Genomic DNA, 20,887 nt, shown 5'->3' with positions numbered 1-20,887 from the left:
CTTGGAAAGTGAGGTTAATTTTCCGTCACAACGCTAAGGAGCCCCTAAGTCACATGTGTTTTGAATACCCGGAGCCAATCCACCACTCTGAAACCACAAAAACAACTTGACTCCTCCGCAGCGCGCACGCGCCCCTCGTGGCTTCGGTTGGCCGTAAGCCCCGCCCCTTGCGCGGCCACCGGGAGGGTTGGGAGGTGAGGGCTCGCGCGACTGTTCTCGCTCAGTCTCCTCCAGCACAGCGTCGCAAACGCGGCCGGAAAGCGTGACGGCGCAGGCGCAGGCGTAGAGACCCGAGGCGGCGGCGGTGGCTGCCGCTGGCCAGTGTAAGATGGCGGCGGCGTTGGTGGCGGCAGTGGACGGGGCGGCTGGGCCTGGAACAGTCGGAGCATCCGCTGGCAGAAGGATGACCCAAGACGGGAAGCGGGCCGCCGAGCCTCGCCGACTCCCGTGCTTGTAACTGTCCCAGCCGGACGCCCTCCCCTTGACCTACCCGGTCCGTGTCTCGTTCCGGCTCGGCCTGTCCCCCCCTCTCCCTGACCGCTTCCCCGCAGGATGGGCCCTATCCCTTTCCTAAGCTCCCAGGGTTTAGATTCTGCTCCCCTCACCTGGGTCAGTGCTGGGAGGACTGCTTGTCCTTTGCCCAGGTCAGTCCCGGGTTTTGCCCCCGAGAGCTAACCCCCATAATTCTTGGGGACTTCTCGTTCGTCCCGTGACCCATCTGTATGCTCTCATTTCTCTCTTTATAATTTGAGGACCCGGTTCTATCTGCGTCTCCCTGTCACTTCAGGGCCACCGCGCAGTGTGCCCCCTCCCCCCTCCCAAGTTCTCAGGCCCAGCACCTTGTACGGAAGGTCCAAGAAACTGGCAGTTTGTACTTGAGGTCTGGTCTTGTACGCTTTGTGATACGATTCTCTTAGTGTACCTCCCCCTGTCCCGAAATCTTTTAGTACAACCTTAGAATGGCCCCAGTTGGTCCTTATTAGTTGGAAAGCATCTGGTGGCTTGAATTTCTGACTCATATGATTGTTGGTAGAGTCTGTAAACAAACCGGCACTAGCGCTATCACGTTCTCCCTGGGTCCTCCCCCTCCCCCCTCCACTCTGTAGCTTGTGGATGAGAGGTGGTTTGGTGTAGAGTTGAAAAGATGCAGGTTTTCCTGATAAATGACTTCTTAGTGTTGGTGGAGCTGGGAGATAACTTGCCTGACGTTTACATCTCGTGTTAATTCTTTGTATTTTAAGTTCCGTGTATTGGTTTGTACAGTAGTCAGAATTGAATTAAGTAAGTTATTTTGGTTTTAAATAGTTCTGAGGCGGACTAGAAAATAGTAAAGTGTGGTCATAAATTTTTTCACTAAGTTGAGAAGAAGAGACACCTTTGCCATGTAAACTTTAACTTTTCTCAGTTATTCAGTGGACCTCCAGACCAGTTTTCTCAGGAGCCAGCCTTACATCGGTGACAAAAGGAGGAAAGGTGAGTGGGAGTTGAAGACATTCAATTCCTCAATCCAGGACAGACTCTTCCTGATGCTCAAGTGCAGATCGCTAAACTCTTAACAAATTTACCATGGTTTCCAAAAGTTTGGCTATTGTAACTTTCTTCCAGCTTTGATTAAATTACTTAGTTGGCTGTGTTTTGACCTGCTACCCTAAACTGTTGCTGTGTGTCTACAAATGATTTGAGTTAAGCCTAGAGTGAGCACTCTGCCTCTGTTTTTCTTTTGGTTTTAATTCATTTGCACTGTGTTTTTGTCGTTGTGTGGATCATGTCTTATACTGTTTAAAAATTGAGAATGGGTTTGTCAGAATTCTGTTTAGTTTTTTTTTTCGTGGGGGGGGCGTTGAGAACGAGTTTCTCTGTGTAACAGTCCTGGCTGTCCTGGAACCTGCTTTGTAGATCATTCTGGCTTGAAACTCACAGAGATTCGCCTGCCTCTGCCTCCTGAGTGCTGGGATTAAAGGCAATTAGCCTTTTGTCCGTTCAGATCTCTTCTCCCAGACCCAGAAGTTATCATCCATGCCATAGGAGTAAAGAGTGATTCTCCATTTAGTTGGTCTCTAAGTCCAGATAGTCTCAGAGGTCTGGCTTTTCAAAACACAGTGGTTAATATTTGGTTAAAAGTATCTCCTTTTGTAGCTAGCTTACAGAACTTTTGATTAGTAGAAACAGCATCATGTGCTTTCATCAAAGTGGGCTAAGCCACAGAAGGAGTTGGAACACAGTTGTAAATGTAGTTTTTGCCAGGCTTTTAGATTTCTGGTAGTACGGAGTAGAACTGTTTTTGAGACTCATAAGACTTACTAGAAAATAGAAAAGCGAAGTAGTCTGACCAGTTCTTAGGATCTTGATGATTTGTAGTACTAAAAATTTGAGAGTGACTGTGCTAAGTCTTATTCCACATGATTCCCAAGCCAGCAAATGTTTATTATGTACTAAAATAAAAATTTTAGTGATGATGTATGTATATATGTAAGATCTAAGAATATGCTGGGCAGTGATGCCGCATGCCTTTAATTCCAGCATTTGGGAGGCAGAGGCAGGCGGATCTCTGTGAGTCTGAGGCCATCCTGGTCTACAAGAGGTAGTTCGAGGAAAAGGCTCCAAAGCTATAGAGAAACCCTGTCTCGAAAAGCAAAAAAAAAAACAAAAAACAAAAAACCTTAAGAATAAAAGTACAGCTTTTAAAATTTAGTTTTATGTGTATGGGTGTTTTACCTGCATGGTTATTGTTGGGTCCAGGGGGGGTCGCACAAAGATGAGAACACCACCAAGTCTAATAAAACCAGAAGCAAACTTTATTCCAGAAACCAGATCCTAGGAAAACCAGAAGCAAACTTAAAAATAAAAAATAAAAATAAAACACCGCGGGGCACAGAAGCTTATCAGCTAGCTGAGACCACAGCCAGAAATGGTGTTTGTTAGGCTGTGGCCCACGGCTGGTTTTTGAACCTACTTTTTATAGCAGGGGCACCAGGCATTATCCCTGAACAAAAGAATTTTACAACCTTGCCCTGACCCTTGGGTTGGTCAGCGGAGACCCTAAAGAGGGGAGTGAGTGCTAGTGTCCATGAGTAATTAGGCAGCCATCATGAAATATGTTTTAGGAGAGACTACAACGAAACTCACTAATTGCAAGAAAACAGATATCTTTAGCAATTCGTCAGAAAGGGGGCTGCTTGTAACACTAGAAGGTTAATAAATTAGGATTCTTGGACTGAGAACTTAGAAGAAAAGTCTTTCATATTATTTTTAGGTAAATTGACTGCCATACTTTACAACCTTCATTATCAGAGCTTATTAAAACCTTCTTTTATTTATCCACTGTCTCCTGGTATCCCCGAGTACAAACTGAGGTCATGCCTCTCCTCTGGTAGTGCCAGTCTCCCATAACAGAGACAGTGTCTGACTCAGAGGTCACATATCTCTGTCTCCTAAGGGTTAAACTCAGTTCACACCTACTGTTTGTTAAGGACAGTCAAGACACTACCCTCAGTTTACAGGGAGATGCTCTGGCCTTGTAATAAAAAGTCAGTTGTAAATAGCTAACGTGATGGAGATTTCCCAGGCATTCGAGAAAGTAATCCCTGTGAAGATTGATCTGTGATCTGCTGAGAAAGTTGTTGATAGTTTACTTAGGTTTACAGCTTTATGTGTCCTTCTTCCTACATCCTAAACTTCTACCTTCTAATCTTTAGTGTCTATATTTCTATTTCTATATTTTTATTCTTGTCTTCAGACCCTTCAGTTATCTGTGCACTACTTGCATAACTGATACAGGAGGAGATCAGAAGAGGGTGTCAGATACCCCGAAACTGGAGGTACAGATAGATAGTGAGCTGCCATGGGTGCTGTGAATCAAATCTGGGTCCTCTCCAAAAACAGCAAATGCTCTTAACCACTGAACCATTTCTCCAGCCCATTTATTTGATTTTTGAGACAGGGACTCACTATCCTGGGCTGGCCTGAAATTGGCTGTGTAGATCAGGCTCACCTTGCAAACTGTAAGTCTTCTCTAGTTTCCCAAGTGCTGTGTGCAGATGTGGGGCCCAGTGCACAGGAGTAGTTACATGTGTTTGTTTTGTTTTAGCACTCATCTTTCTAGTTTCTTCTAGTTTTTTGTTTTGTTTGTTATAAAAGAATTGGGGCCTAAGCTGGTGGTGGTAGTGCACACCTTTAATTCCAGCACTTGAAAGCAGAGGTAGGCAGAACTCTGAGTTTGAGGCTAGCCTGGTCTGTAAAGTGAGTTCCACGACAGCCAGAGCTACATAGTGAGACCCTGTCTCAAAAAAACAAAACTGGTCCTGTCTTAGGTATACTAAGTAAACTCTTGTTACTGAGTCACAGCCTCAGATTCATTTTTAAGATTTATGTATCTGTCTGTGTGGGAAATTATGCATGTAAGGGCAGTGCCTATGGAGGCTAAAACAGAAGAAGGCACCACTTTGGCGCCACTTTGGAGCTGAAGTTACAACCTGTTGTGAACTGCCGTGTGATTTCCAGAAATTGAACTCAGGTCCTCTGCAAAGACAAGTAAGCACTTTAGTTGCTGAGCCAACTCCAGTCCCCTCAAATTTAGTTTTAATTGTTCATATCAGATGTTTGCTTTGTAAGTGCTCATGTGAGGTATCTTTTAAAACTGTTTTCTGAGTATAAGACTAGGGAATGTTTGTATATATGTATTTCTAAATATCTCTGCCTCTGTCCCCCCCATCACCATACAAGGCTGTCCTGAAACTTGCTCTGTAGACCAGCCTGGCTCTAAATGCATTCTTTTTTTTTTTTTTAAAAAAAAAGATTTATTTATTTATTTATTATGTATACAACATTCTGTCTCCATGTATGCCTGTAGGCCAGAAGAGTTCGTCAAATCTCATTACAGATGTGGTTGCTGGGAATTGAACTCAAGACCTCTGGAAGAGCAGCCGCTGCTCTTAACCTCTAACCATCTCTCCAGCCCCTCTAAATGCATTCTTAAACCGAATATCAATAATTCCTTTTCTTTTATTTTGTTTTGTTTCTGTTTTTTTTCAAGATAGGGTTTCTTCTTTAATAATTCTGACTGTCCTGGACCTCTCTTTGTAGACCGGGCTGGCCTTGAACTCAAAGTGATCCACCTTTGCCTCCCAAGTGCTGGGATTAAAGGCGTGAACCACCACTGGCCAGCCATCAATAATTTCTTTGTTCATTGATTTCTTCCTCTTGGTTTGTTAACATACCTTATAGTATTCAGTTCTGCTATAATGTGTAACTGTCCCCTATGTGATTCAGTTTTGATGCAAAAAAGGGATAATTTTCTCCAAGATGATGAGCCCTGCGGTGGACCTCACCAACAGATGATTAAGAATGTGATAACAGCCAGACGATGGTGGTGCACGCCTTTAATCCCAGCACTCCAGAGGCAGAGGCAGAGGCAGACAGATTTCTGTGAGTTTGAGGCCAGCCTGTTCAACAGAGCGAGTTCCAGGACAGGCCCCAAAGCTACTGAGGAACCCTATCTTGGAAAACCAAATTAAAAAAAAAAAAAAACAAACAAAAAAAGGAAGAATCTACACTATCTTTAGACAGTATAGATAAAGAATTTTAAGCCTTTTTGGTTTGTTTTTCTAACACATCTGTTTTGGAAAAGTCAAGGGTTTATAAAAGTTGAAGTTTGATGACAGTACAGTAAGTAGGCACTTTCAAGCCAGTGATGACTTGTTGTTGTTGTTGTTTTAGGGCTGGTTAACTTTTATTACCACTACCCTGGGGCTAGATTTCCTATCATAATATCAGGACTCTTGGCAGTGGTCATGAGTTAGGCATTTGTATTTTATGAGATTGGAGGTTTTTGTTGCATGAAGGCTGTGGAGGAGAAAAGGAAATATGTTGAAAGAATAACTTGACTACCCTTTACTGCCTTTTTTACTGGATAAGGACCCTCCACCCCCACCCTCTTCCAAAACCTGCAGGAAAGGTTTTAGGTAGCATCTTGGTGTACATTGGATCCTATTTTTTAGTCTGTTTATCACAGCTGTAAAATTCTTGTCTTTCTAAGGACATTTTAGTGTTCCGATTATTACCAAAGAATAGGGATTTTGTTGTTGTTTCTTTCTCTCTCTCTTCTAAAGATGGACTCTCATGTAGCCCAGTCTGGCCTCAAACTCATTATGTAACTGAGCATGACCTGAACTTCCAGTCTTAGATAGCCTCTGCCTTCCTAATGCCATCACAGCATGTACCACCATCCTGATTTTATTTTTTTGAGAGGACCTCATCTTGAGCTCACTACTAGCTTAGAGTGAGCTTGAACTCACACTACTACTACCACCACCACCACCACCACCACCACTGTTCAATGTCCTGAGTGCTAGCATTATAGGTATGGGTGACCATGCCTGACTTTAGATTAGAGGCTGTTAAAATCAAATGACTAGTCAAACTATGTTATTGGTAGATTTACTACTATATTGTACTTGCTGTATAAAAGTTACACTAAACTAGGAAATGGCTAAGTTATAAAAAAGCAGCAAGGATCCAAAGTGTTGGGTATCATGGTGCACATTTTTAATCTTGGCACTCAGGAGGAGAGGCACTGAGTTTGGGAGCCAGTCTTGTGTACACAGTGTGTTTCAGGACAGAGCTATATATAGAGAGACCCTGTCAGAAAAAAAGGAAGGGAGAGAGAGAGAGAGATCCAGTCTGAAGTTTCTACTATATAGCATTGGTGTTAGAGTTGTTTTTAAATTTATTCATTTATTTTTGGAGTTCTTGAGTCTTTAGAATTGAATTTGCCTTTTTCTTTTCTTAAATAGATTATCAGTAAATCGTGAGATAATCTGTTACTCCCTTCCCCTATTTAGAATCCAAGCACCTGAGTGAATGAGATCAGTAGCAGGCCTGGAAGTCTTAGAACCGAGTGTACAGTGAGCTGCATGATTTGTAGTTGGGATTTTTTTTTTTTTGTCAACCATGGGATAAAAATATTAATTGGCAAAGTACAGAATAAACTATTGATAAGTTTTATATTGTATGCTTTCCTGAGTAGCAGGATGGAATCTACCCCAACTTCCTGGGTCCTAAATCATTTCAGGTCCTGTATCTGAGTTGCATTCACTTGCCATCTCTTAGTTATATCCTGCCAAGACAGGGTAAGATAGTTTTGAAAAGTTTCTTGCCTTTGAAAATGGTATGTCAGTTACGTTAGGCCTTAGCCAAAGTTGGTTGCTTCAACGCTGCAGACGCAACTTGGGGTGATTGCCCAGGTAGCCAGTTGCCTCTGTGATTTGTTGCATATTTTGGAAGTTGTTTTATTGCACTTCCTAATGACTAAGGTAACATTATTTCCCTTCTCAGATCTTCAATGGGGTTGAAGACTAGATAAATGTAGCTACTTTCCACTCATCACTTGGCCAAGTTATTTATTATACAAGACTTAGGATAGTTAGAATAGGATATTTGTTCTTATTGTACATAATTTTGTAGTAGGTTTAGAACTCTCTTACTTAAACAAAAGGGGGAGGTGCTGCGGGAGTTAATTCTGCTCCTTCAACCAATAGCCTTTGAGGTACCAGCCCACTGGGGTGGGGTGTGGTGTCTTTCGGCCGGCCGCAGCCTCTCGCTCTCTCTTGCTTACTTCGGATTCCGCTTCTGACTATCAGACGCTTTTCCTGTCCCTGCAGGAGGCTGTTGTCTAGGACGGTGATCTGTAAGTTTTTCCTTTTAAATAAATAACCCTTTTATTAATCTTAATTCCGAGTTTGCGTGGGATTGTTTTGTTTTGTGACTTACTCCATCAACTTATTCCCTGTTATCAAACCACTTGTGCTGTATTAATGTCTGTCTTCAAGTAAATGGCCCCTAAATGTAAGAATGGTGTTGTCAGCAACTCAAATTACGAAGAGCAGTTGTAAGTGCTTCCTTTAAATGAAAAAAGGAAGATTCTCAGTAAGGTAAAGGTAGGTATATGCCTGAAATACCAGATATTCAGGTATTTGGTATTTCAGGAGGCAGGAGAATCTTTTTTTTCCTTGATTTTTTTTTTTAATATTTATTGAACTCTACATTTTTCTCTGCTCCCCTCCCTGCTTCTCCCCTCCTTCTTCAATTCTCCCCCAAGGTCCCTATGCTCCCAATTTACTCAGAAGATCTTGTCTTTTTATACTTTCTACTTTCCATGTAGATTAGATCTATGTAAGTCTCTTAGTGTCCGCATTATTGTCTAAGTTCTCAGGGAGTGTGCTTTGTAGGCTGGCTTTCTTTGCTTTATGTTTAAAAACCACCCATGAGTGAGTACATGTGATAATTGTCTTTCTGTGTCTGGGTTGCCTCACTCAAAATAATGTTTTCTAGTTCCATCCATTTTGAGGCAGGAGAATCTTGACTGTAAGGGCAGTGTGCGCACCCTGCGTGCCCCAAAGAAAAGAACAAGAGTGTTATGCTGTGGCTTCTGAGATGTGCTTAATAAAGGACCATCAGAAAGACACCACACTGAACTTGTATATATTTTTTAAAGGCTTATTTGTTTTTATGTTATTTTCATGTGTGTGTGTGTGACAAGTTTTCCTGTGGAGAAACAACAGGTCTATTCACCTCAGATAGGGAGCCTATCACAGACTAAAGTATAGATACCACCAGAATCCAACTTGCAGGAATATAGGCGAGAGGTAATTTACAGACACAGAAATAATTTCCAGACAGGTATAGTGACTTTTCCTTTTTTTTTTTTGTTTTTGTTTTTTATTTTGGTTTTTCAAGACAGGGTTTCTTTGTGTAGCCTTGGCTGTCCTTGACTGGCCTTGAATTCAGAGACCTTCATTGATTCTGCCTCCCAAGTTAAACATGTTAAATACTGATTAAAGGTGTGCACCACCACCCCCCAGATTCAAGTTTGCCATAGAAACCAGGTGGTAATGGTGCGCACATTTAATCTCAGCCCTAGAGAGGACTATAAGACCGGAAGAGACAGCTCTCACTCACAGTCTCATTCTGAGATTCCTGGAGGCGGGATTGCTTTTTTGAACTGAGGTAGAGGTAAGAGTCAGTGGCTGGCTATTTTAATCTCTGAACTTCAGGCAAGCCTTGGTGCCAGAGAGGGTCTTTCTATGTGGTTCAGGCCAGCCCAGTGCGGCTATATTCTGTGTACCTTCTAAGCTGGAAACAGTCATTCTGCTTAGCCTCCTGAGTGTGGAAATTATAGAAATGTACTACCATGCCCTGCTTATTGTTGTTTTAAGCCTGTTTTTTTTATTTTAAGTAATATTTTGGAGTCACACTTTTTAATTTCTGTACAGTTCAGTGATGTAAGAGAAAATGGAAGTATGAATGACCAACAGTGTTAATGGGGACAGAATTCTGATAGGAAAGGTAAATCGGAATGAAAACACTGGGAGTTGATGATCCTTTATTATCACTTAAATTGATAACTGAGTTTGACTGTTCTAAAAATTTTTTGTTTGTTTTTTGTGACAATCTGGCTGTCCTGGAACTTATTCTGTAGGCCAAGTTGGCTTCTAACAGAGATCTGCCTGCCTCTGCTTCCCGAATGCTGGATTTAAAGGCCTAGAGTGCATTCTTAACGTGCTCCAAAGCAATGCCACTAGAATCAAATCCTAAAAGTATAAGCCCTGGCATTTGGTATTATTAGCATAGAGAATGGGACATTAATCCATAGAATAAACAGCTTCTCACCTCCTCCCCTTAAAAAAAATATAGGTTCTTATGTAGTCTAGTCTGGGCCTCAAATTAGTTGAGAATGATCTTGAACTTCTGAGCTTCTTGCCTCCACCTCATAAGTGCTGGAGATGCAGTTGTGAGCCATCGGTACAGCCTTGACTGAGAGTTAACTGAATCCTAGTGGGGTCCCCCTACCCCTCCCCATTCCAATGGTTTCTCTATAGCTTTGGAGCCCGTCCTGGAATTCACTCTGTAGACCAGGGTGGCCTCGAACTCACAGAGATCCACCTGCCTCTGCCTCCTGAGTGCGGGGATTAAAGGCATGCGTCATCATTGCCCGACGAATCCTAGTGTTTTATGATCCTTGGATGCGGAAAAGAAATAGCTGAGTCCTTGAATAACAGAGTCACCTAGCTGGGCACAGTGGCATACATTTGTTATCCTAGCACTCAGGAGGCTGAGGCAGGAGGGTGACTTTGAATTTGAGACAAATCTGGGCTAAAATAGCAAGTTTTCAGGTGAGTATATGCTACATAATAAGTCCTTGTCTCAATTGCCACCCCCCCCCCAAATAAGCTCCCTAGGTAATTCCATTAGAATAGCTTCTCACTCTCAGAACCTTTTCGTAGTATACAAATGTTTCTTTGTAGTGATGGAAGTAAGAGGAAACATAAATCCTTTTTTGTTTGTTTCAGTTGTGTTTTGTTGTTTGAGATAGTGTTTTTGTGTGTAGCCTTGGCTATCCTGGAACTCACTCTGTAGACCAGGCTGGCCTTGAACTCATAGGCCTGCCTCTGCCTCCCAAGTGCTGGGATTAAAGGCATGTGCCACCACCAGACACTTTACTTTCTTTAATTGTAACATTTTATTTTAATTTGTTTTCTTTTTGAGGCAGGCTCACTGTGTAGCTCAGGTTGGTTTTATGACTTAGGATTTCCAGCCTTGGTCTCTTGTATATATTTTTAATGTTCTTGGTATTTGTATCCTTTTGTTAAAATTGTATAGTTAACTTTCCCCAGTTGGTTAGTTGGCTATACAAGGGATTATAGAGGTATTATTTAGTTATAGTTTCTGCCAGGTGTGGTGGCCCACACCTTTAATCTCAGTACTGGGGAGGCAGAGGCAGGCAGAACTCTGTAAATTCAAGACTAACCCAAATTATGTTGAGACTCTATTTAAATAATAATAATATATTTTCAGCTTTATTGACTGGTACATTGATGCCTACCAGTTTGCTTGTCTCAGATGGACTGCTCGGTAGTTCAAGAGTCTTATAATGTGGATGGATTACCCAACACCTCTGTACAGTTGGGTTGTTTTGTGCTGTCAGAATTTTGCACAGTGGAAAATAGATGCCCTGATCCCAAAATACTCAGTTTTCCTTCTGTTCCTGTATCCAGTATACAAAAGGAGAAAATGGTTATTCATTCCATCCAAGTATTTAGCAATAGAAAGTCACCCAAAGTCCTGCCTCCCATAAACACTTTATTTTTTTTCCATTTATTTATTTATTTATCTATTTATTTATTGAGGTAAGATCTCACGACATAATCCTGGCCACCCTGGAACTTTAACTATGTAGACAGTCTGTTTTGGAACTCATAGAGATGCATCTTCCTCTGCTTCCTGAGTGCTGAGATCAAAGGTGTGCATCACCACACCTGGCCCCATAAATGTAATTTATGTAGTGTGAATCTCCTGCTTTGTATTTCAGTGCTAATAGGATAGTAAATAGTGTACTATAATAATGTAACTGGCAGTATTACTAGAAAATTGGCTTGGAGAATTATTTGTTATGAGGAAGAAAAATATTAAAGCGAGAAAATGAATATTTTCTCTTGTCAATAATTTAATTTTACCAGGCAGCGGTAGTAACACCTTTAATTTCAGCACTCAGGAGACAGAGACAGGTGGATTCCTGTGAGTTCAAGGCCACCCTGGTCTATAGAACGAGTTCCAGGACAAGCGACAGAGAAACCCTCTCTTGAAAAACCAAAAAAAGAAAAAGAAAAGAAAAATTAAAAATTTTTTAACTTATTTTTTAAAGTATCTATTTTTTTGTTTGTTTTGTTTTGTTTTGTTTTTGAAATAGAGTTTCTCTGTGTAACCGTGCCTGTTGCTGTCCTGGTGTTTGATCTGTAGACCAGACTTGTCTTAAACTCAGAGATCTACCTGTCTACCTCCCAAGTGCTGGGATTAAAAGCGTGTGCCACCATCACCTGGATAGTATCTTTAGTTTTTGAAATTAAAATATAATTACATATATTCTCCCCTCTGATTTCTCTCTTCAATGCCTCCCTGTACTCCTCTGCTCAAATTCTTGGTCTCTTTTTCTTTAATTATTGTTTTACACACACACACACACACACACACACACACACACACACACACTTTTAAATATATAAATATAACCAGTTCAGTCTGTTTAATATCACTTGTATGTATATTATTTCAGGTCTGATCACTTGGTATTGGATAATGAATTAGGGCTCTTTTCCCTGGGGAAGACTATTTCTCCCATTGTCTTTTTCTCCCCTGTCAATGTTTCTTTGTCTAGGGCTGGGGCCTGGTGAGGGTTCCCATTCCATGTTAGCTTGTCTATTGGTGTTATCCTTTTTTCAGGTCTTGTTTAGGCAGCCACAATGAGGCTTCATGGGTGTAGCTTCTTTAATTTCTAGATGTAACCTCACAGTAGAGAACAGGTGATCACGTGGGGCCCCATTCCAGCAGATAACATCTACAATACAATTCCAGCACCTAAAGCTTAGGGATCATCTGGTGGAGAGCAGATTGTAAGAGACAGAAGAAAATGAATTTTAAATGAGCTGGTTTTGTTTGGAAACAAGAATTGATAATAAGGAAAGGAGGACTAATTCCAGATGATGATGGGATCTAGAAAAGCAGATGTCTTTAGTGGGAACTAAAACCTTACCTCATTTAAATATAGATGTTTATGTAGGAGAGTTAGCTGCATAGCAGAGTGAAACATGGATTGTCCTGAGAGAATGCTGGAAAAATAGAAGTCCTAAGAAATGACTAAAGAGCTGGAGAGACGGTTTAGCCGTTGAGAGCATTGACTGCTCTTCCAGAGGTCCTGAGTTCAATTCCCAGCAACCATATGGTGGCTCACAACCATCTATACAGGCATACATGCAGGCAGAATACTGTATACATAATAAATAAATCTTTTTTTAATAAAATTACTTTTTTTAAAAAAAATAAAAATAAATAAATAAATCTTTTTTTAAAAAAAACTGACTAAAAGCAAGTTCTTAGTAAAAGGATCAAGGACAGCACCCGCCATAATGTTATTGAGATGTTTCTGTCAGGCCCAAGATAAAGTAAAGTCATCAGACTAGTTTTTATAGGCCCTAGACTGAAAGATTTAACATGAATCTAAGGAAAGTTAAAATAAAATAATGTCAGCCGAGCAGTGGTAGCGCACACCTTTAATCCCAGTACTCAGGAGGCAGAGGCAGGTAGATCTCGGAGTTCGAGGCCAGTCTGGTCTACAAATGGAGTTCCAGCTTGGACAGCCAGGGAGGGCTACACAGAGAAAACCTGTCTCAAAAAACAAAATAATGTCAACATAGAGGCGATAGAGGTGTAGCTCAGTGGTGGTATGTGTTTATCATGCCTGTGTGAGCCCTGAGCTCAATTTCTAGCACCAGTAAGGATCTAGCTCACTTGCTAGAAATACATTTTTGAGTTTTTAGCAGAATATTCTTAGTTTTCACCAAAACAGTAAAGTTAGAGGTTCTTTATGTTATGTTGGATTCATCTTGCCATTTATGTTGGTTACTGATAAATAAATGCTTTATCTGAGGCACAAATCCATTTAGCACTTGCAATTTTAGGTTAGGAGATGTGACATTTTACTTAGTTGCTGTGATGCATTGGCCATGTTCATAAATTTATATTAATGATAGCTTTATCCAGCCGTGGTGGCTGCTCTGTGTGTAACCCCAGTACTGGTCTGGTGGAAGGAAGGATCAATGCAAATCTGAGAACAACTTGGGTTATATAGTGAGTTCTAGGCTGCCCTGGGCTATGTGATAATAACTTATCTCAAACAAAACAAATATCTTCCTCCTCCAAATAAAGTGCCAGAGTAATAATAGGGATAGTAAGGGTGCAGCCTTGAGAATTTAGTGGCTTAAAAAAAATAAAACAGTTTATAGCCAGGCAGTGGTGATATATACCAGCAGGCGAATCTCTGAGTTGGAGGCTGGCCTAGTCTACAGAGCAATTCTAGGACAGCCAGAGCTACACAGAGAAACCTGTCTTGGCAAACAAAATACAAACCAAAGCAAAAAAAAAAAAAAAAAACTATTTTTATTTCTTAAAATTATGTGTATGTGTCTGGGGAATGCAGGTGTCCACAGAGGCCAGAGGCATTGGATCCCACAGGAGTTCGAGGTTGTGGTGAGCTGTGTAGTGTGGGTTCTGGAAACTGAACGCTGATCCTCTGTAAGATGGTTATTGTAGTCTCAGTAGTTTTAGTTAATTAATGATAAAGTCCAGAATCTTTCCTCAAGTGGTCATTATATGTTGTAAGAAGTTTTTTGTTGTAGATTTTTTTATTTTGGGGCAGGGGCTTACTCTGTAGCTCTGACAGGCCTGAAACCTACCATGTAGACCAGACTAGCCTTGAATTCCCAGAGGTCTGCCTTCTTAGTGGATAAAGGGAATGTGTCATCAGGCTAGGCTTTTGTAAGAGTTTTTAAATTGATTACTGTTTGTCATTTGTTTCATAGATATTTTAAGAGTCTATAGCTTACCTTTTCATTGTCTAGTCTCTTGGAAAGACTTTTAACTTTGATAAATCCATTTCATTAATTTTAAAGCTATGGTTATTTCCTATCCTAAGAAATAGTTACCTAATCAAAGTTTACTAAGATAAACTCCATCGTTTGCTTTGTAAAGTTGTGTGAATCCTTTGATTTATTTACTTTTAGGGATGTTATGATTGAACTCAGAGCTTTGCGTGTGCTGAGCCTGTGCTCTGCCATCATCTGTGTACATCTCTATACATGCTATACCTCTTTTTTTTGCTGATGGATATTATGCAGTTTAGGGGTCAAGGTTGTTTATGTTGTGATGGCCAGTTCTAGCACATGTGGTTTGTTATACAGAACTTTCATCAGTAGGGAAGTCCTGAATTTTTCTTTTTATTTATTTTTTATTTTTACTTATTTATTTGTTTTTTGAGACAGGGTTTCTTATGTAGCTCTGGCTGCCCTGGAACAAACATGTAGACCAGGCTAGCCTCAGACTCATAGAGATCTTCCTGCTTCTGCTTCTTGAGTTCTAGGGTTAAAAGCACGAGTGCCACCAAACCTGGTCACCAACAATTTTTAAATAAGAGATTCAGTTAATAGTTTGTCATAGAGTTAGCTAAAAAAAAAAACAACAAAACTTAAACTCTATTATTAATACAGGAAAAAAAACATACTAAATCTCTTGGATTTATTACTGAACTTGAAATAACACCTGGATCCACACACCCCCCCCATCCTCAAATAGTTTACTCTTTAACCTTCAGTTTGGCAGGAGTCATGGCTATTTTTAGAGTATAGGCAGTAGAGCTAATCTAAACTCCTCCAGCTACCTGAGACAGTGATCTCATCAGTTCTTTCAGCTCAGCATGGTTTGTTCTGGACCATATTTTATATGTTAATTGACCAGAGTAGAAACAGTGGAGAGTTTGGGGGTATGTAATGCATTGAAAAATGAAAAAGGTGGTTGGGGCTTGAATCAAAATATATTTGTTAATGAATGGAAGAGATTCTGCAGTGACTATGGTATTAAAGTTGTAGGGCACAGCTATATTGTTTCTGTCTGCTTTAGTTTGGTATTATCTAAAATGGCTCAGGCTGCTAGAACAAAATAACAATGACTGGTGGCTTAAACAACAGAATTCAATTCTCTTATTCTAGAGGGTAAAATCTAAGAGTAATGTACTAGTGTGGATGGTTTTTGGCCACGGATATCTTTCACCTTCTAGAATTTTGCCTCTTTGTGTGCCCTCACATGCTAGAGAAAAAGGGAGAAATAAAGGACTCTTTCTCACAAAGGTAACAGTCCTGCCATGAGGCTATCCACTGTTATAACCTCCTCTACACCTGATTGTATCCTAAAGACTCCATCTCTAAATGCTATCACATTGGAAGTTATGCTTTCCATATATACATTGTAGGTGGTTACTGCAGTCTCTGCACTAGAGTTGAATTAGTTTTAAATTAAATTAGTTTAAAATTAAATTAGTATTTAATTTTAACTGAAACTAAGGAGAATTATAGCATCTCTCAAGAGTAGTTGTATTGACATAATTTGTGTGTGTATATGAGAGAGAGAGAGAGAGAGAGAGAGAATACGTGCACACACTTGATATACAAGTATGCCACAGCATGTGTGAGACAACAACTTCAGGGGACTGTTGTCACTTTCCACCTTTTTTGTGGTAGGGTCTTTGCTTATGCCTGAGTATACCATACTAACTCGACTATAAGTTTCTTGAATTCTTTTTTTCTCTAGCTCCCATCTTTCCTAGGAACACTGGCGTGACAGATGTGAGCTTACCATATCTCAATCTATAATTTCTTGATTTTATAGAGAAATAGTTTCCCAAAATGGGAATTTATAGTTTCATTAAAGGATATATAAGATGATCCAGTGGTATATAGATAAAGATGTTGAATACTTGTTTGGCATATATTCTAGAAAAAAATTAAATACCTTTTAAAAATTATTATGTTTTTCTTATTTTGTGTGTATGCCACGGTACATGTGTGAAGGTCTGAGAACAATTTGGAACCCGTTTTCCTTCCACCATCTGAGTCCCAAGTATGACTCATCTGAGTATGAATCAAACTCAGATTCGTAGCCTTGGTGCCAGGTCAGGTACATTACTGAGCTATCTTGCTAGTCCTATTTTATATTTTTAAAAATTAAAATTTTATTATTATGTGTATGGGTGTTTTTCCTGCCTGTGCAGTTCATGTGTGCTTGGTGCTTCTAAAGACCAGAAGAGGGCATCCTGTTCCTTAGAACAATGATTGTGAGCTGCCATGTGGGTATTGGGGAATTGAACCTGGGTCTTCTGAACAAGTAGCCAGTTCTCTTAAGCTCTGAGCCATCTCTCCAGCTCCCCTATTTTGTGTTTTTTGAGATAGGGTCATATGTAGCTTTGGCTGGCTGTTAATCTGTATGTAACCCATGTCGGCCTCTAGCTCTTAGGAGTTCTCATGCGCTGAGGCTGGTAACTCTCAAGTGCTGGAATTACCAGTGTGTGCTTCTAAGCTTGGCTAACTTTAATACTGAATACAATCCTATTGTAAGTGTATGAATATATATTGGGGGTAGATGCCCAAAGTTTACACTGAAGTTCATTAATAAAATTTGATCACTGCTTCTTTCTACAGTTTTTTTTTATTATTTTTATTTCATTTGCAGTGGTTTGCTTGTATGTGTGTCTGTCTGTGTGAGGTTGTTAGGTCCTCTGGAACTGGAGTCACAGATAGTTGCAAGCTGCCATGTGAATGGTGGAAATAGAACCAAGGTTCTCTGGAAGAGTAGCCAGTGTTCTTAAGCTCTGAGCCTTCTCTCCAGTCCATCTGCACAGGTTTTAACATAAGATTCTACTAATGTATAACTCTTCTTGATAGCTACAGGTTGACTATCCCTTCCTTAAACTGCTCAGGACCAGAATTATTTTATGTTTCAGTTTGTCACATTCGTAGTTGTTGTTTTTGCAGTATTGAGCATTGAGCCCAGGTCGTCGTGCATGCTGGCCAAGCACGCCATTAAACTATACTTTCAGACTAGATTTGGAATGTTTGCATATAAATATAGGAACATCTGAAATGCTCTAAAATTTGAAACTAATTGAGGATCATGTTAATTCTCAAAGAGTGTCACAATTTGGGGGCATTTGAACTTCAAACTAGGGACACTCTTTTTTTATCTTTTTGAGGCCAGCGTCTCATGTAGCCCACAGTACCAACAGACAGAATTTGCTGTCTGTCTAAGGATAGGTAACCCTGAACTCATAGACCTGTCTTCACCTCTCAAGTCCTGGGATTACAAGATGTGCTACTCTGTCCAGCCTTCTGTCTGTGATTTTATAGATGGAAAGAGCAAAGTCTAGCAAGAATCATGAGCTCATCATATACAGAGTACAGTCTGTTAATGGCTTCACTCATTCACTGGGATCTTCAACTTCTACTTTTTAGTCTGGAACTGATTTTGTTAAAATTTAATCTTTAGATACTATCTGCTCTGGTTTGCATAAGCATTCACAGAGTTTTACACTTCTGAATTTAATAATAAGGTCTGTCAACTTTATCTCAAAAAGAAGATCCTTTTTTGGAAGAACCTTAGGTCATTTTCTCTCCCAAAAGACTATCCTTTGAACTCTGGATATGAAATGAACGTTGTGACTCCCTTTTCCCTGCCTCTCAGAGCAGGTCACAGAGACTGGGTAAGCCTTTTCAAGAGCAATTCGACAAGTTCATACATTCCCAACCTCCTGTAGAGGATGCTCTTTAGTTATGAGAAAGGTTTTCAGGACCTGCTGTTTTTATCTTCTTGAAATGAATAATAGTGGAGTGGGAATGCGACATAGTAGATGGTTTAATTCTAGAAGTGGAAGAATATCTCTGCTACTCCTAATTTACCATGATACAGTGATCTGCTTTATGACCAGTAATGAAATAACTTTCCTTGTTTCATAGGACTTTTACAGTAATTAATCTTAAACCTGTAGATTCAGGGTTGGGGAGGTTACTGAGGTGCTAAAGAATGTCAGTAGTGACTATTGAGAGACAAAAGCCAAGTGTTGTGTGGGAAATGCTTTACCAAAATTCATCCAAATGGGATGGGAGAGGTGGCTCAGAGGTTAAGAGCACTTACTTGACTTGGGAGAACCTAGGTTTGTTTCTCAGTGCCTGCATGGTGGCTCACAAACTATAACTCCAGTTTCAGGGAACCCAACACCATCATCTGACCTTCTCAGTCAGGCACATGTGTGATACACATAGCTACATACATGCATGCGTGCATACATACAAGCAAAAAAATCTTTGTTTAAAATGACATACACGTCATTTAAGGAGGGGAAAGAAGCCAGTTGTGGTGGCTCACAGCTGTTAAAAAGTAATCTGCTCTGGAAATAGCTTGTTTACAACTGTTCACATCTTGTGTCTTTCATCACTGCTCTTTTAGGTGTTCCCAGACGCAGTCCTGGTTTTTGTTTTTGTATATTTTAACTTCATTGTGGCCTGCTACAAGCATTCTTTGGGCAGCTGTCTCTGCAGAGGACAGTTTTTATGAAACAGTGTAGGTTTCTATAAAGGAGAGAAGTAGAGGGTGAGGATAAGGGTGAACTTCTAAGATAATTGTTAGGGGAATAAAGGGCTGTTGAAAGATTGGAGGATGGTGCCTGGGTACTCTGTCTTAGCTCATAATCATACCCTGTCTTTTACCACTGCCTTTTGTTCAAGACACTGAAAGGGCTAAACAAAACTCTAGCCTGAATAATATTATTCTTTGCTCTTTGGAATTTGCTGGAGGTGGCAGTAAGGCCTTGGAGAGGGGTGGGAGTGTTACAGCGCAGTAAAGAAATAAGATACATTCCCTAGTTCTACTTAGGGTTTTGCTACAGAGGTAATTCTGGTGATAATTAGGAGAATTAGCTGAAGTAATATTTGCCACTATGTTAAAATGAGCTAAGATGGTTTAGTGGGAATTCTCTTTTACATACCTTCGTATGACCAGTCTGGCACTCACAGAGATCTGCCTGCCTCTGCCTCCCAAGTGCTGGGATCAAAGGTGTGCACCACCATCGCTCAACCTCTGCTTATAGTCTTATGTGTCTTTACTCATAATAGGCTTGACATCTGAGTGACCAGAGGTTAGGTTGCTTTGCAAGAACCTGATTTCTTCTGTCTATTTGTGGTGTAAAATGAGATTTAGAATCTTGTCTCGTGTATTTGTTTTGTGAAAACAGAAGCTTCACAGAATTTATGGAAACGTGTGTTACTTACGGTGGGCTATTCTTGCTCAGGGGCGAGGGCAGTGCTGAAGGCAGCCTTTTTGTGCTAAAGTTCTTAGCTAGCAGCTTGTTATTAGATATGCGCCTACAGTTTCAAATTTTATCTCAGATCCTTCTTAACCATGTAGACAAAAAAAAAAAAACCACTATCAGCTACTCAAGAAAGATGGCAAAGAGTTGGTAGTTGACCTCCTTCTCAGTATGTCTCTCTATGGAATTAGATCCAGGAAAGTTGGGGTTGGGAGTAGTTAATATTAACAAAAGGTTAATTCCTATGAAAATGGTAAAACCTATGAATTGTTAAATGTCCTTGTCTATTTTATTGTCTTTCCTAGGGGCTTTTCTAATTATTTTGTTTCCTTCTTCCCCAATCCAGGCTGGATACAGCAAATATCATTTTCAAGATGTCCAGCAAAGGGAGCAGCACAGACGGCAGAACAGATTTAGCTAATGGTAAGGGATCGAAAAAAGGTCACACTCTTTACTATCTTTACTTTCCCTAAGGGGTAGCGGAGACCTGAATTTTAGTGGAACCAAGGAGCCCTTCGTGTGTTGCTTGAGTATGGGAAAGCACACAGCAATCTTCATGGACTGCCTGCTGCTTTTGCTCCTTTGAATTTTATCTGATTGTTTTCAGAAAATATTTCTTTTATAATTTTTATTTTATATGTCTGGTTATTTTGCCTGCATATATGCCTATGCACCACTTTTGTGCCTGTTGCCCGCAGAGGCCAGTAGAGGGCCTTTGGTCCTTTGGAACTGGAGTTAACAGATTATTGTGAGCCACCATGTGGATTCTGAGAATTGAACCTGGGTCCTTTGAAAGAGCAGCCCATTCTTTTAACTGCTGGGCCATCTCTAGCCTCAGAGATTTATTGACTTTTTAGTGAAGTGGTTTGGACTTTTGAAAACCTGTTTACAGAAGGACATACTTAATGAAATCCTATTAAGGAAAAAAAGTAAGGTAGAGGACGTTTCAGGGAAGACTACTGAGAGGTCTGTTTCTATGACTACTGAGAGGTCTGTTTCTATGACTACTAAGAGGTTTCTATGGTAGATGATAGTGTCAAAGAGTGGTAAGAAATGAAGTTACAAGCCGGGTGTGGTGGTGCATGCCTTTAATCCCAACACTCAGTAAGCAGAGGCAGATGGATCTCTGAGTTCAAGGTCAGCCTGGTCTAT

The 20,887-nt window shown here is 40.4% G+C and overlaps 1 protein-coding gene across 3 annotated transcripts in view; it reads left to right on the top strand.

The window, feature by feature from the left end:
* Positions 1 to 237: 237 nt before the first annotated feature.
* Dcaf8 (DDB1 and CUL4 associated factor 8) overlaps positions 238 to 20,887 on the top strand; it is a 46,764-nt gene continuing 26,114 nt past the window's right edge. Inside the window, exons 1-3 of one of the 3 annotated variants that reach the window (XM_048448892.3) lie at positions 238 to 323; positions 1,406 to 1,473; positions 20,082 to 20,158. In XM_048448892.3, coding sequence (XP_048304849.1) covers positions 20,110 to 20,158 — 49 coding nt within the window. In that variant the 5' untranslated portion in view covers positions 238 to 323; positions 1,406 to 1,473; positions 20,082 to 20,109. The other 2 variants (XM_048448891.3, XM_048448894.3) reach the window with 2 other exon arrangements.

Source organism: Myodes glareolus, chromosome 5 (assembly GCF_982192425.1).
Source record: "Myodes glareolus chromosome 5, mMyoGla1.1, whole genome shotgun sequence".
NCBI classification, from domain to species: domain Eukaryota; kingdom Metazoa; phylum Chordata; class Mammalia; order Rodentia; family Cricetidae; genus Myodes; species Myodes glareolus.
This window is presented reverse-complemented; position numbering and strand designations above follow the sequence as displayed.